This window comes from Clarias gariepinus, chromosome 27, assembly GCF_024256425.1.
Source record: "Clarias gariepinus isolate MV-2021 ecotype Netherlands chromosome 27, CGAR_prim_01v2, whole genome shotgun sequence".
Lineage (NCBI taxonomy): Eukaryota > Metazoa > Chordata > Actinopteri > Siluriformes > Clariidae > Clarias > Clarias gariepinus.
In genome coordinates, this window is record NC_071126.1 from 6,429,306 (window position 1) to 6,446,179 (window position 16,874).

General features: G+C 40.1%; 1 protein-coding gene across 2 annotated transcripts; it reads left to right on the plus strand.

Moving 5' to 3' along the window:
• The first annotated feature begins 690 nt into the window (after window positions 1-690).
• taf4b (TAF4B RNA polymerase II, TATA box binding protein (TBP)-associated factor) lies at window positions 691-14,784 on the plus strand. Of its 2 annotated transcripts, none has more exons than XM_053489202.1 (15): window positions 691-1,462; window positions 1,542-1,672; window positions 1,824-2,153; window positions 2,241-2,387; window positions 3,925-4,047; window positions 4,131-4,220; window positions 4,310-4,492; window positions 6,234-6,360; window positions 7,009-7,114; window positions 7,517-7,686; window positions 10,973-11,103; window positions 11,882-12,007; window positions 12,100-12,156; window positions 13,380-13,496; window positions 14,451-14,784. In XM_053489202.1, exons 1-15 carry the CDS (start codon window positions 874-876, stop codon window positions 14,583-14,585), a joined length of 2,562 nt encoding a protein of 853 aa, XP_053345177.1. In that variant the 5' UTR covers window positions 691-873; the 3' UTR covers window positions 14,586-14,784. The 2 variants fall into 2 exon arrangements, with proteins under 2 accessions (XP_053345177.1, XP_053345178.1); XM_053489203.1 differs by having other exon boundaries at window positions 1,542-1,651.
• The last annotated feature ends 2,090 nt before the right edge of the window (window positions 14,785-16,874 follow it).

Here is a 16,874-nt window from a genome sequence, read left to right on the forward strand (position 1 = left end):
AGAAAATGCACACCTCTGTCATGCAGTTTTCTAATCAGAAACAATAGCCAGATTGGTCCGAGCTGCTATAAAAGATGTACTAACTCAAATAAATCTTTACAACTATTACGAGCAGAAGAGCATCTCAGCATGCGCTGAACACCAAACCTTGAGGTGGATGGGATAAAAGAGCAGCTCACATTAGGTTCCACTCCTGTGACCCGAGAACATGAACCTAAAGCTATGATGGGCACGAGCTCACGTAACTGGACTGATCTATTTCATTACTAAGGTGTTTCAGCTTAAGGAAACTGAAGGAAACCAACAAAGCATGGAGCAGATTGGGTTAAGGGCCTTATTCAAGGGCTCAACGATGGCAACCTGGTAGAGCTAGGCTGGGCTTGAACCGCTGACCTCCTCAACAGTAACTCAGTGATTTAACCTTCTGAGCTTTAGGGCATCTAGTACCAACATTCAGACACTTCACACTGTGAAGATTAACTGAAGCTCTTGACCTGTAACTGCATTAGTTGATGTATTGTGCTGGTGTCAGATAATTGGCTGATTGAATAAGCGCATAAATGTGCAGGTGTTCCTGTTAAACTCATACGTGAGAGAACTCTGTGTAGATTTAACTTTATAATAATAAGGTCAGGTTACATTTCTTGTAGTCGCTGACTACTACACAAGTCGCTAAGAGAGTGAAAAGGATGTGAAATAAAGCTGGAACTGACGCTAAATATCAGCTGGTAGTTGATGAGGCAGTGACTCGGAGTGCAGCTGACTAACGAGGCGGCTTTGTTTCAACTTCCGCCCTGAGGACGCTAATGGTCGGGAAATAGTTCACACTAACACGGCATGACGCTGTGTGTGTGTGTGTTATAACTGTCTGTCATGTCTGAAAGCGAAAGCGCAAACGAATTTCGGCAAACCGACGATTCGGCAGAAAACGCGCGCCAGTCTCGAGCAGCAGCAGCCTCGTGCGCTCAGGTATCAGGTCAACACCAGCATGCGCACGAGGCCGGCAGCGCGTCACACAGCTCAGCCAAGGAGTCAGTACTCACAGAGGAAAGGAAAACCCCTTCATCAGAGGCAATGCAAAAGCACCCTGCTGATGCTGAAGTTTCTTCCACGGGCATGATCTCCAGTCCTGCTACACCTGTGACATCCAGTGTCACATCTGCCTCCATGCCTCCAACACCAAAAGTCCTGGTCAGCTCTGCAGCTGTCAGGTCTGCCACACCACTGGTGGTAGGGGCGAGAGTGGTGTCAGCAGCTGTAACAGCAGCTGGGGCGACTGGACAGACCTCGGTGTCGACCGTGATGTCTAACCAGGTGAGACCTCCAGCAGTGACCCAGGCTCCGATCCGAGCAGCGGTCATGACGTTACCGAGGGCCTCGACTTCGCCACAGAACATCACAGTGGCACGGAGTCCTCAGACCACACCTCTCCAGCTGCCTGCTAACTTCCAGATTCCACAAGGTGAGTGTAGACGTGACTTAAGTGTGTCACTAATTTGTAAGAGCTTCATCTTGGGTGTTTTTTTTGTTTTGTTTTTTAGGTATGGTTTTAATTCGCAGTGATAGTGGCCAGTTGATGTTGGTTTCCCAACAGGCTTTGGCTCAAGCCCAGGCCCAGGGCTTAGTGCCCAAAACATCCGTCACTACAAATGTAAGACCACAAGCCCCTCAGGTACCTTTATATCTATAGTGCAGCTATAGATGCACCTTTTATTGAACTTTTTATCTATGCATACTGTATCTACCTTGATGCAACATATAGTGCAATTATAAATATAAATTAATTTCAATGTTATACAATAATAAAGAAATAATCTTCACAGGCAACAGCAACATCTATCATCAGAGTCTCTCTCCCATCTTCATCTACTACGGTAGCCACCTTGGTTAAACCTGCCTCGCCGGCAATAAAGACTGTTCTGAAACCCAGCTCCACCGTGGGCACTTCCACAATCAAACCCAGCACTACTGGAAACAGCACTATTATTAAACCCCCCTCAGTGTTAGGGGCTGCTCTTAAGCCGGGCTCCATTACAGGGCCCACGATCATTAAAGCTACCTCTGCTCAGAAACCTCCCATAAGCACCACAACCGGGAACATAAACCAAAGGACCGTCACCACCACCAGTGTTAACACTACATCTGTAGTAAAGGTAAGTATAGGTCTGGATTTTCTCAGTCTGCAGGTGCTGATAAGTCAGGGCTTTAAGTAAGATAAATGTATTGTTTTATTTATTCAGTCTATTGGCCAGGCATCAGTTTCTTCAGCAGTTACTCAAAGCATCCGAACAGCTGCTAGTGGCCTTCGAAACCTCTCTCCAAATATTCCCATTAAAGTTGGCGGCAGCAGCAGCAGTAAAGCCTCCACCCAGGTCATGGTCACACCGGTGAGTCATTTCTCCATCACACATTCACATTTGTGTGTGTGTTGCCTTTACACATTTCCAGTGAGTCCATTAATCTAAAAATGTTATTCTACCAGGAGGTCTGGTATGCTTCTATACAGTTACAGATTAAAATCTTTTCCTCAATATCGTCCATCCCTCGGATGAAGATCTGTGTTTGTTTCACACTGCGTCTCACGCTGGGGGTGGTCACATAATGGTAGTTTTTACAGACGATATAGAAATATGGTGGTTCATCAAGGTCTTCTATTTGGTTGTCAGACTCTATTACTGAAGATTTCTGTCTGTTGAAATGTAATGATATTCTAACAATCATTGATCAGCACTATAATTGGCTCTTCATATATGTCCTCACAGTAATGAAATGCAATACAACACAAATTAGTTACTATGCCTTAATTAAGTGACCTTAAGTGACAATGTTTCTAGCTTTGAAAGTGTGAAAAGCATTTTAATGAAACTATAATTTTTTCCAGACAGATTCTTTATTATTATTGTGTATGAGAAGGTATGTTATTAAAAGCTGTACTGATAATCATACAAATGAAACTGGACAAATTTCTCATGGATACAGGTGTAAAACTGATTGACATTTCCAGAACACTTTAAGCACAGTATAGTGATGAGGCTTGTACATGCAGTAAAACATTTGAATAGTAAATCGTTTTAAAGAAGGCCTTGTATCTGTTAAAGACGGCCTCCACTGAGGTGGCGCAGAGTGGACTGCCATTACTCCGATTAACATTCAGGGAATGGAAAGTCTGATCCTTAAAAATCTGTCTGTGGAAAATTACTGTGTACAGTTATCAACATCGCTTGCACATTACAGGAATTTGGCCAGTGCAACATGCCACATACAGTACTGACCTCACTACAAGCCACTAAAGGAGTTCCTGGGAGGCCAGTATTTCAGACATGAAGCAGGCAGTGTGATCGTTGTTCGGGTGCACTGACAAAATTTTAGCTTGATGGTAGCTAAGCACTAGTGAAAGGGGCATTAGTGTTGCAGGGGATTATTATAAGAAATACAGGGAGTTTTTATGGTTATTCTGCACAATCCAAAGTCCTGGTTTGAAACCAATGTCCCTCGTAAAAAACGCATTAGTGTCATCTACAGGTTATCATTAAATGTTATTTAATTTCCATTTCTGTTTTAAATTGTATTATGTTAAATGTAAATAAAAAAATATAAAATGTTTATTGCACGGAAACAGGGCTCTTACAAAGGCAATAAACATATAATTTATAACTGGATGAAAATTATTTTTTATAATGGTATAATTATTTAGAAAGATCCTGCTGCTTAGGAACAATAATGTCATCCTTTAACAGTTGAATATGAGATAAATTAAGCATTTATTTAACATACAAGAAATTGTGTATGAGAGATTTTCAAAAATTTTTAATACAGATAATGATTTATTTTATGAATTCATTTATTTAATTAATAACCATATAGCTGGTAATCAAAAATTGGATTTTACTTCTTCTGTGAAATGAATGTAATTTGCTTTTTTAGGAGACACTGGAAAATGTAAAGAAATGTAAAAACTTCCTGATCACTTTAATGAAGCTGGCATCGAGTGGGACCCGCTCACCTGACATGGCACAGAATGTTCGAGCACTGGTCAAAGACCTTCTGGTATGACATCATATCAGCTTGATTTCATAGGTCTAATCCCACATTAGCACCAGGTTTAAGTTGATCTGTTATTTCTTTATCAGGATGGACGCCTGGAAGCTGAGGAGTTCACTGAAAAACTTTACATGGAGCTGAAATCATCTCCGCAACCATACCTGGTGCCTTTTCTCAAAGTAAGCTGGGATCTTGGTTAGTTCGATATTAATAGTATAGGAGAAATGTATGGCATTTTATCTGAGGGATTTTTTAATTTTATTTTCAGAGGAGCCTTCCTGCTGTGCGTCAGCTCACTCCAAACTCTCAGCACTTCATCCAGCAGTGTGAGCAGCCCAAAACCTCCTCTTCATCCACAGTCAGCAGCAGTGCCCAGAAAATTGCCCTTTCCTCCTCCCCCACCATTTCTCAGCCTCTCCGAGGCAGTGTTCCTGCCAGACCACCTCAAATGGTAAGATCGTCGTTTGGCAGCGAATGTTTAGATGCATAGGATAACACGCATTTGTACCGAGCATTTTCTTACACAATACTGTTTGCAGCTGCATACTTTAATGATTTACATTCCCTGAGCAGTTGATTAGGAATCTCCGTGCACCTACACATTCATGCAGTTATCTAATCATGTGGCAGCAGTGCAATGCATAAAAGGCCAGCAGCTTCAGGTAATTTTAACTAAAACTGGACAATTAAATATGCACACAGATGGTCGGGTCAGAATTTGGCATCAACAACATGAATCCATGGACCCAACCTGCCTTGTGTCAACAGTCCAGGCTAGTGGAGGGTGTGTAATGGTATGGGGAATGTATTCTTGGCATAGATTGGGCAATCAATCATCGCTTGGATGCCACAGCCTATTTGAGTATTGTTGCTGAGCACGGACATCTATTCATGGCCATATTTTTTTTTTTATCTTCTAAAGACTATTTCCAGCCGCGTAATGCACCATATCACAACTTAAAAACTGTTCTCAAACTGGTATAACAAACATGACCATTTAGAGGTGGTAGAAGAGGATTGAATCTCATTTTAGTTCAAATAAGGATTTGGACAATAAATATATGACATATGACAGTCTTGGGAACTGTCACCTTCATGGGGGGCAAAAATTATGAATGGAGATCACTTAAGCACTTGGGGAATTTTCATCATAAGAACTCGACATCAGAAAGCACAGCTATGGTTAATAGTAATCACATGAACTCCGGCTAATCATAAAAAATATTAATAATAAAAAACTGCTTCAGTTGTGGTCTAGTCCAGACTGACCCTGTTTTAGAGCAATGGCACATCAGGGTAAGATGGGAAGCACGTGAAGTGATGCAGCAAACATATATACAGTATATAGTGACCACTGTACAAGCCTCTGGAGCCAGTATTGACATCTGAGCTTCTTTCAGTTGGTCAGGTCTAGGCTCAGCAACGTTATGTGGCAATAAAATGAAGTCAGCTGACAACCTGAATGTACTGAATGACCAGAGATCATACAGTCCTGATTGTTTTTTTTTCCTGTTGGGTCATCAATATTCCAGGACTCAGATTGTGAAAGAGTGGTTCCGGGATCATAAATAATTTTCACATGTGAACTGACCACCACATTGTACAGCATTATCAATGCTATAGGCGGGCAAACGAAATATTACTGGCCATGACTTTATTGTGTATTAGTATAGACTGTATATTGTATGTTTTTCTTCTGTCCAAGTTTTTAATCCATTTATATTTGAAACAGTGAAATTAATCCCATTTGCTGAATTGAGACTCACTTTTTATGAAATTTTGTCCAATTTATCTTCATTCTCAGGTTTAGTTCCTGCCACCCACACTTCAGAATAATTCACTTAAAGCCAGAAGTATGCCATCAGCTCCTCACTTATCAGCCTATCGCATACTTGATGCAGTCTTTTTCAAATGTCATTTGTCATCTTGTAATCTAATTTTGGCAATTTTATTGCTTATTGCATTTGTTTGTATTTGAAGAATATCTCCAGAAATGTCGGCCCTCATTTTTCTTACACTGAACGCGCACACACTGAGTTTTTGAAAGCTTGACATTTAAACATATTTCCCTTTTGGTTCCTTTGATATTCTCGTATATTTGTGTTGCATATTTCGTATGTATGCATGTATTATTGTATATTTGGCTTTCTGCCTGTCTGTACTAGCTATGTTGCCGTTCTGTATTTAACCAGGTGACCCGGCAAACCAAAGGAGTGATTGTGGAGCAACGCGTGACCTCTTCACCCCGTGTTGGGTTGCTAGTGCAGAACCACACCCAGCCCAAGCAGCCAATCATTCAGACCAACACGCAGGCAGCAGGTGGGCACAGATCTCCTCTTCCTCATTCTCATCAGTCAAAATATGTTCTTTGCACCAACACAGCCTCCCTAAAGCACACAATGTTTCATGTTCTTCCTTTACAAAACACATTTACTGACATGAAACCAAAGGGAAAAAATCCTGAAAGGTTTTTTTTTTTTTTCATAAGGAAAGGGAAAAGGACTTTGGAGTGATTGCTACAGTGTGTCTATCAGTTTTTTATTACTTTAGTCATTAAGCCATCCCTCCTGTGGCTAAACTTTAAGGAACTGATTAAAGTTAGAGAGAATGTAAGTGGAGTTGCTGAAATGTAGCACGCTGGGCGAGTGTTTGTAATTCAGTTCTTAAACCTAGTGAGACAGAATATTTTATTATTGAGCAGGCTTTGATAAGATGAGGTAATGTAAATCCATGGTAATGTCTTCGACTTCGATATAAGCATAATTATCCTGAGACACCATAGTAAGCCTTTGGCAGTGTCATAGTTGGGTATATCATTTATTTATAACGTATTTACTCGAAATCATCATGTAGTAGATTTATGGTAACAATAGTGATCATAAAGTATTATAAACATAGTCAATTTATGTAATGATTATTTGCTTTATGCATTATTTTGACCTCTCTAATGCAATGTGTTTTTTAAAGGAGCTTTCAGGAGGCAGTATTCTCTCCAGGCATCTAAAACCCCCTCTGCACCAACTCAAGCAGCACAAACACACAATTTCAAGGACAGCACCTCAGGCTCGTTCCGGTAATGACTACTAGTCTCTTCCCCACTGTGGATTTTATGTTGTGGTTTTGAGGAGTAAAAACCTCAAGACCTATCTGTGGCTTTTTATAAATGAGGTTTGCTTACTTTAATTACTGACTGAAGCCTATATGGTACCGTTGATCTTTTTTCCAGTAGGCTCTAAGCCATTCAAGAGTAGAAAGGGACCAGTGGTGTATCGCTGGTCCAAGGGTTCCACTGTTGGGTTAAAAACAGTTGCTCAGCCAGTGTTTATTCTGTGTTTAGGAAAGGTGGAGGACACAAATGGCGCATTAATAGTAAAGATAGGTTTCTTTAATAAAGTGGCAACACCACAAATTCCTTTATTCTTAATTCAAAATGATCTTGTGTGTATATTTATGTTCATGCGCTTTTGTCCATTAGTGAGGATGATGACATAAATGATGTAGCCTCCATGGCGGGTGTTAACGTGAACGAGGAGAATGCTCGCATTTTGGCGTCCAGTTCAGAGCTGGTGGGCACCGTGGTGCGCTCATGTAGGGACGAGCCCTTTCTGCAGACCACAGCGCTGCAACACAGAGTGCTTCAAATTGGTAACCTATTCTTATTCCTAAGTCTTCTAACCTATTGAGTAAGAAAAATGCCCTGGGTAGGGTTGTACTGTGCAAAGGTCTTAGGCATGTGCAAATAAATTGTGTAGAGCGCGGATGTCTAAAAAAAATAAAATAAATAAAGCCCAGTAAATGGGAATTAAAGAAACAGTCACTATTTGGTGTGACAACGCTTTGTGGACTCTGGGGTCAGTTTGTGCAGTTTCATAAGGAAACTAGAGGGTACCCGCGACTCTATCCTCGTGCAGATCCTGACGTCTGTGTGCTACCATTACCTGTAAATGAAGTGTGCGGTCGACTCGCTGCCACTCCTCATGCTCCAATTACTGAGGACCATATATACTCAGCGAAAAAAGAAACGTCCTCTGACTTTCAACTGTTTTTACTTTCAGTAAACTTAATGTGTAAATATTAGTATATTTGTACTGCAGTGCATCTCCTCCTCATGGACTGCCTATTGCAGACAGTCTGAGCACTGAAGGAGGGATTGTGTGTTCCTGGTGTGACTCGGGCAGTTGTTGTGGCCATCCAGTACCTGTCACGCAGGTGTGATATTCGGATGTACCGATCCTGTGCAGGTGTTGTTACACGTGGTCTTCCACTGCGAGGATGATCAGCCGTCCTTCCTGTCTCCCTGTAGCGCCGTCTTAGGCGTCTCACAGTGCGGACATGGCAATTTATTGCCCTAGCCACATCAGCAGTCCTCATGCCTCCCTGCAGCATGCCTAATGCACGTTCACGCAGATGAGCAGGGACCCTGGGCATCTTTCTTTGGGTGTTTTTCACAGTCGGTAGACAAGTCTCTTTAGTGTCCTGCGTTTTTAGAACTGTGACCTTAAATGCCTACTTTCTGTAAGCTGTTAAGGTCTTAACGACCATTCCACAGGTGCATGTTAATTAATTGATTATGGTTAATTGAACATGCATGGAAAACATTGTTTAAACCCTTTACAATGAAGATCTGTAAAGTTATTTGGATTTTTACAAAATTATTGTTGAAATACACAGTCCTAAAAGGGGGCGTTTCTTTTTTTTGCTGAGTATATAATATTTAACATTATAATTTTGTGGTGAAATATTGATATTTGAAAATCAGAAATGTTTTGTAATTTTTTTTTCACCAACTTCATAATAGTCCTAAAATAAAATTTTAAAAATCCATAGGTAAGTTTGTACTTAAAAAACAAGGTACCTAAGACTTTTGCACAAGACTTTTGATTTTTACTCTAAATACTGTTATACTGCTTTATATCATTACTATTCATAATATATTCTTGTTTCTCTCTCCCATTGTCTCCTGACTTTTGGCACATGTTAAGCCCTGGCAGTGAGAGACACCAGGGAGAGGCTCTGTCTTTGATCAGCAGTATCTCTGACAAGGCTGTTCCGCTTAATCCGTATGCTAATGACCGTAGAGTGGCACAGAATTGCCAGATTGGCAGGAATCCCCTCCGCCGTGCAGATTAAAATAACAAGGCAGTGCAAGTGAGAGAACGAAGGGAGGTAGGGGAAGGTAGAGTTAGCCTGAAGCAGGGAGAGATGGAACAAGTGAATATGGAAATAAGAGTCGGCTTGGCCTTGCAGGAACTCGGTCTGCATCAGCAAAAAGGCAAAACGAGTGTGTGCAGATGTCGGTCTGTTCACCAAGCATAACAAAACCCAAAGGCGACTATTAATGCCTGACCCCCAGAGATGGTTTATCTTATTTATTGGCTACACTTTCGGCAATAAAGCTGTAAGATTAAAGCCATTTAGTCTGTTTAATAATATTTTATACTGCTTTAAAGAATACATACTTCAGCAAAAAAAAAAATCCTATCCTACAATTTATGTTCTACATGCATGCATTCAGCACTTTTTGTTTGATGTTAACAGACACAAAAATCCAGACAAATCTAGAAATGCAACCCATCCCTTTAGACTTTCCTCCAAATCAACACTCCAGAAACACGCACACTTACTGGGGAGCTTTCTGAACTGTCAAATTAGATGATTAACTGGCAAACAGAGACTCAAAACCTGCCTAATGCACTCATGAACACTATATTAATACTGGGTAATGCCTGGCTTTGCTTGCAAAACAAAACAGTCTCGATTATTAGTGTAATGGATTCCACAAGATTCCTTTGAGATGCTCGTCCGTGTTGACGTCACGCAATTCCTGCAGATTTTCAGGTGCATGTTCATGCTGTTGAGTTTCCTTGTTTTCATATGCAGTGACTCTGAAGGCCACTGAAGGAAACCGAACTACTTGTGATGAAAGTACTGTAGTTTAAAATAATTTTCCATTATGACCTGGTGCATTATGATGCTGGAAATAATCATCAGAAAAAGGTTAATTGTGGCCGGGAGGGGATGCGCATGGTCCGTGGCAATATTTATTAAGGTTGTGGCATTCAGGCGATGATCATGATAATGTCTAAAACAGTATCCAGAGTGTGCCAGGAAAACGTCCCCCACACCATCACACCACCTCCACCACCCTGGACACGGATTCATGTTGTGCCTCAGCAGAAATTGAGATTCATCAGAGCAATCTAGATTTTCTCCAGGCCTCAGCCATCCGTATGCTAGCTGACAGAAGAGGAACCCAACCTGGTCTTCTGTTTCCATGCATTGCACATTCTGAGATGCTTTTCTGCTCCTCACAATTGTAGAGTGGGTATTTGACTTTCTGTGAGCTCAAACCAGTCTGTTCATTCTCTCTTGATCCCTCTTATCAATAAACGCTACTTTCACAGAACTGCTGTTTACTGAATGTTTTTTCTTTATTTCACCATTCTGATTAAACTTCCCAGCAGATCAACTCTAAATCTAGTAGAAACACAACCCTGATTGACACCAGCAGTAATGCCATAGTCAAAATCACTTGGATGATATTTTCCACAATTCTAATAATTGATGTTACTCACGAGGTGCACTGCTGGCACATAGCTGCCTGATTTAGATAATCGCATAAATAATCCGGTGTACAGGTGTTCCGAACCATCAATGCTATTTTTAATACCCTAATTAGAGATCGATTACAACACAGTTAAACACATAGTTGTTTTGTGTATTTGGATGAATAAAATGTCTAAAGGATTCTAGGCCATTGTTCTTTGTTTTAAAAACAGAGTTAGGTTAGGTAATCATCTCCCAACTGCCTTTTAGAAAGACATGAAAATTAGAAGTAATTTATAATATTTGAATTCCGGTCCAAGTCCAAAGAAACATCTAGTGATAGCAGTGTCCTACTGTTTGCCTGTGTGTGCGTGTCTGCGTCTAGGTAACTCTCTGGGTGTTGAAGAGGTGAATCCTGATGTCCTCGGGTTGCTGTCTCATGCCACGCAGGAAAGACTTCGAGATCTGGTGGAAAAACTCACTGTTATAGCACATCATCATTATATTTCTTACAGGGTACATGCACACTCATTCACTCTCTATCTCTATCTTTTTCATACACACAGATTGACCATAAAACCTCACAGCGATTACCAGCAACCTGAACGCATTCAGTATACAGTATAAAGTGATGATTTTTTTTTACTCACAAATATCCGGTGGCTTCAACCTTGAACTGAAATGAATGATTTGGTTTACACAAAATTTTAGAAATTTTTCAAAATATTTATCTGCCCCAGACTCGTGTTGATTCATCTATGGTGTTATTATAGTATTATTATTATTACGGCGGTGTAGTGGTTTCCACTCTGGCCTTGCACTTCCAGGGTCTGATTCCCACCTCGGGTCTGTTATGCGTGGAGTTTTCCTGTTCCTCCAGGAAACTACAGTTCCCTCCCACGGTCCAAAGACATGCAGCTGAGGGTAATTGGCGTTCCCAGATTGCCTGTTGTCTGTCTGTGTTTGTGTCCTGCAATGGATTTGGGCCTGATGCCCAAAATTTCCTTGGATAGGCAGCAGCCAAAACCCCCAAACAACCCCATAAAATCTGCCATCTACTTAGTTCCACACATTTTCCCCAGTCCCTGCTAATCTTTACACTGTGATGCTACCATCACCATGCATCACTGTGGTGATGGTGTTCTCATGTTGATGAAGTCATGGGTTTCTACCAAGTGTAGCACTAAAATGATCAGTTATAGTCTCATTAGACCAACAAATTTCCAGTCTCCAGTATGCCTTTTAATAATGTATTTTCCTTTTACTTTACATAAATACATGTTTCTGGAGTTAGGATGACTGGCGGAACATTCAGACCAGTGACACACGCTCCCAGCTAAAATTCCTGGAGCAGCTGGAGAAAGTGGAGAAACAAAGGAGAGAAGAAGAGGAGAGGGAAACCCTGTTGCGAATCGCCAAGGTGAATGTGTGTGTGTATTTATTCTGTACATAGAGAGTTGCTGAAAATAAACACGCCAGTCATTTTGTGTGTTTTGTTTTGTTTCTCTTTAGAGCCGCTCGAGCAGTGAGGACCCTGAGCAGCTTAGGCTCAAACAGAGAGCGAAAGAGGTTGGTTGGTTTTTTTGTGTGTCTGTGTGCGTATCAGCACCTATGTGTGTGTGCTCATTTTTCCCTTGTTTTGCATTAGAATTGTCACATACCCCAGAAACACAGGACTAGACTGGTTCTTTTTTTTCTGATTGGAAGCTAATTTTAATTTCAATTTAACTGGAGCAGAAACTAAAGCCTGAGGCTGTACATGGAGCAAAAGGAAGGATCCTTTAACCTGTGTGTGAAAATTAAGAAATTATTAAAGATTTTTTTTTTTTTTACCTTGCTAGTATGTTTCCACTAATATTGTGTACAATTTTGTCAACATTAATCATTACAAAGAAAGCATTCTATTAAAAGTGCACTAAAATCAGTAGGCATTGTCTACTTTTATAAACCTGCAGCGTTCACTTAGCAAACCTACAGTATACAACCTTAACTTCATGTTTAAACTGCTGGCTTTTTAAATCTGATAGAATAGGACTTAAAAAATGTGATAAAAGTTGGCAGACAGTAGACTTACTATACAGCACGCTAGTAAAGAATTGATTCCAGCGGGAGACAATAATCAGATTCAGTGTCTGATCAATCTGTCTGCACTATTTTTAGCTCCACTCGTCTTTCCTTGCACTTGGATAAGAACCAAATTCAGCATGAGCACAGACATGAAGCACAGCGGACGAATATAGATATATTGCTGAACCTATAATTATAAACTTTTGGATATCTGGAAGTTTGTGTTCCTATCCAGGTTGTGGTCAGGATGCTATGCAGGTCACCTTATTTCTTACATTCGTGATGTGGCAGCATCATAAACACATATTTAGTTCATAGTTAAACTAGTTTTACTTTCCTTTTTTCATTTCCAGTTAAAAAAAGTGATGAGACTAAAAAAAATAAGGTTTGGTTTATGGATAGGGAAGAGTTTGACCATGCAGTCGTGATTCAGTAGTTAAGGTTTTGAGTTAAAGTCCAAGATCCATCATGCAGAAACTGTTGGGTGGGTTTTTAACTCCTTAACTGTATCCTGACTCAATTATAAGCTGATTTGGATTATAGATTTGTCAGAGTGTGTAATTACTGTATAAATAAGAGAGGTGAAAGAGGACAAAAAGTTCAAGTCTGTTTCTGAAGCATCGAACATTAGATATAGTATTGTGCATAACTAGTAATTAGAACACATTAAATCATAGTAAATCAACACATGGCATTTTTATATCAAGTTCAACTCTCTTGCTCAGATGCAGCAGCTGGAGCTAGCTCAGATGGAGCACAGAGATGCTAACCTGGCAGCACTAGCGGCTCTGGGGCCTCGCAAGAGGAAACCTCTAGACTCTTCCAGCTTGGGGACTAACCAGGTATTGACCACCACACAAGCACCTCCCTAGTTCGGTGAATATGATAACCAGGCTTGGTTTGTTTATGATTTTCCTTTGTTCTTCATGAGGGTTTGGTGTGACATTTTAGAGGGAATAGTTCAAATATGATGATAGGAAGTGTTTTTGAATTGCAGAATCACAACTACATTGCCTCTTGGCTGTTTTTATGTATTTTTATGGAATATGCAGCATTTTAAGAGGAACTAGCTACTACTATAAGTAGATCTAATATTCTGAGTGAACGTAAATGAGACAAAAAGAGATTCATGAGAGGAAAAAAAGCAGTAAACAACATATTAAATTGTGAAGTGATTGGAATCATTCAGGATTCATTTTTTACGTGTGATAAGATTTCTTGTGAATAAAAGCATAAACCCAATTGATATTTATTGAAGGTTTCAAGCACAGAGACTTTTAACCGCAGTAAAATATCTGAATGGTGCAGAAAGAATGTTATAAAGAAAGCGGTATGTCCATGAACAATGATTCTGGCAAAGGTGGCTTCTAGCCAATTGCAGTTGTTCCTGTTAATGTTCAGTGTTCAAGTAGAATGCCTTGCCACCAACTTGCAGAAGAGACGCATCTGTCGGTGGGAACTGTACACACATTCATTCACCAACCCCACTTGCACATTACAGGAACTCAGCTGGGATTTATTGCTGCATCCCTCGTACAGTCCTGACCACAATCTAGGCCATGTCAACATGTTTGATTGTTGGATCAGCGTACTGGGAGAACTTTCTACCTTGATGGTATATAGGCACAAGTGAAATGCTGAAATAAGCACATTATTGTATCAAGAGATTATATAGAGAAATAAGAGTTTTCACTACCATAACTGTATTCGTATAATGAAACATCAGGTCTCAGGTTTGACCTGAACACCCCTCGTAATTCCAGCAGCAAGTTCACATTCTATATTTTTCTTCTCAGGTTCTGGGTTTACGTGCACATAGAACTGCTCAGAGGGTTCCAACACGTGTGACTTTCAGAGATCTGATCTTCTGCATGGAACAGGACCGAACACTTAGACACACTCTTACACTTTACAATGCTTTCTTACGGTAGAAACCCTACTCTTTACATCCAAAATCACCCTGTACAGTCATTACATAGAGGTCTAATTATAACCTGTTACTTTAAGGGGCAAGATTTTTCTAAATGAAAGTTTATTTTATTTAGATAATTTGTTAATTATTCAAAATCCTTATTTTGGGCACTTGTGGGTTGACATATTTTTGCACTTGATTGTAATGTTAATAAAACAGTTCAGCATTGCATTTGTATTGTGTTTGTGTTGAGAGTGATCACCAGGAATGGTCTTGTTTGGAAAAAATCAATTAATTAATCTGTCTACCTGTTTGTTTACCCGCTCCACTCTTTGACACTTTATTTCCTTCATATTTCTAGATGTGTTGTACTTCGTCTATGGGGATTAGTCAGGCAAGTGGTAGGTGTTGGATAATACACTCAGGACCACAGATCAGAGAAAACTAGAGTTAATTTATTTAACAATCTCATTAATTTCCCAAAATAAGACAGTTGCTTATAAAACTGTACTAATGTTATTTTAATTAAATCCTGACCTTTTTTTTAATCATAATGCATTTAGTAAATGAACAAGTTGTTGAAGATGGAGTTTTAGGACATCGCCTACAGCGCCAAGGCTGTGCAGAACAGGATACTGCCTCAGGAGCTGCCTTCAACCAATCAGTGTAGGGCACTGCTGCAGGCTAAGGGACTGACCAATCAGGGTGTGATATAACCTCAGGGGTTAGGGACAACCAATCAGAAAAGGATGTCATTTTAGGCCCTAGAGCTGGCCAACAGCGACTACACATAGCCAAAGGGGCCAAGAGAAACGCAACCAGAGCAATATCACTGGAGCACAACACCCGAGAGTTAAACGCCTCAAAGCTCGGAGACAAACAACATTGTCTAAAACTTAGTGAAGAATATACAGGGAACACTAAGGATAAGACCTGAAACTAACCTACATCAGGACATTACTATCTACTACCATTGTATTATTACAAGGATATTGAAACAGTTTAATAGAAGTGTTGTGTCTGACCTTGGCTGCAGGAGGTTAAGTCGTCCCTGAGACCCAGGAGTCTGGTTATTCATTTACCGCTTAATCAGCAAATATACTAATGCACAGCTGAGCCCACACCCTTCAGTTACCCACACTCTCTTCACACAAACACATCCCCGAACACTAATAAGCGCTTTAGTTAATTACTCTGCATGATGGACGACTTCATCCCTTCATTGTACAGGCGGTATTTAACACATCGTCCATTTTTTCACAGTCTGTTGCTTGAAAAGGATTCTATTACAATCCCTAGTATGATATTATTGCTATAATATAAAATGTTGAAAAAGCCCCTGTCTATATTAGAGCAGTACAGCTGTGGCCAAACATTTTAAAAATGACACAAATATATTTTTTTACAAAATCTGCTGATTCAGTGTTTTTAGATCATTTTTTGGTCAGATGTTACTATGGTATACTGAAGTATAATTTCAAGCATTTCATAAGTGTCAAAGGCATTTATTGACAATTACATTAGGTTTATGCAAAGAGTCAATCTTTGCAGTGTCAATGCTGCTTTTTAAAGAACTCTCCAATTTGCAATACAAACCCCTGGCATGCTGTCAATCAACTTCTGGGCCACATCCTGACTGATAGCTTCCTACTCTTGCATAATCACTGCCTGGGAGTTTGTCAGAATTTGTGGGTTTTAGTTTGTCCACCACTCCCCTTGCTAATAGTCAACCCCATACATGAGTGATCTCAGGATGCTCTACTGTTGGCATAACAACAGTATGCTTCCAATGTATGTGATGAGGAAAGAAAACAGAAATTTGGCAATCAGATTTGTACATTTTAAGGCTTTTTTCGGACCTTCATACACAGATAAACTAGAACATAAAGCATGTTTTGTGCTATGGCTTGACCTGATTGAAAGGTGTAAAGAGTTCGTCTTGTGAACAAGTAAATAGCAACCATTTAGCCACAGGATTACGATTCGGCTGAGAATGACTTGAAGAAAAATAAAAATACATTACAAAAACATGCATCATTTCATTTTTCAGAAAACCACAGGCTTAACCTAATGTTCTACAAGCCTTCTAATTGTTTTTTGTGATTTTGAAATCATGATCAGAATAACAGTTCCTTTCCTTGCAGTAGAGACTTCCGAGTTTTTCATCCTGCCTACTGCGTAAACACCCAGCAAATTTTTCAAAGACATAAACATCGTTTTGGAGTGGCACTTTTAAATGAGTTACTTATTAACGATAATCTCAGGCTGGCTCGAGAGTTCCCTGTCGCCTGCGTCTCGGTTTTATGCA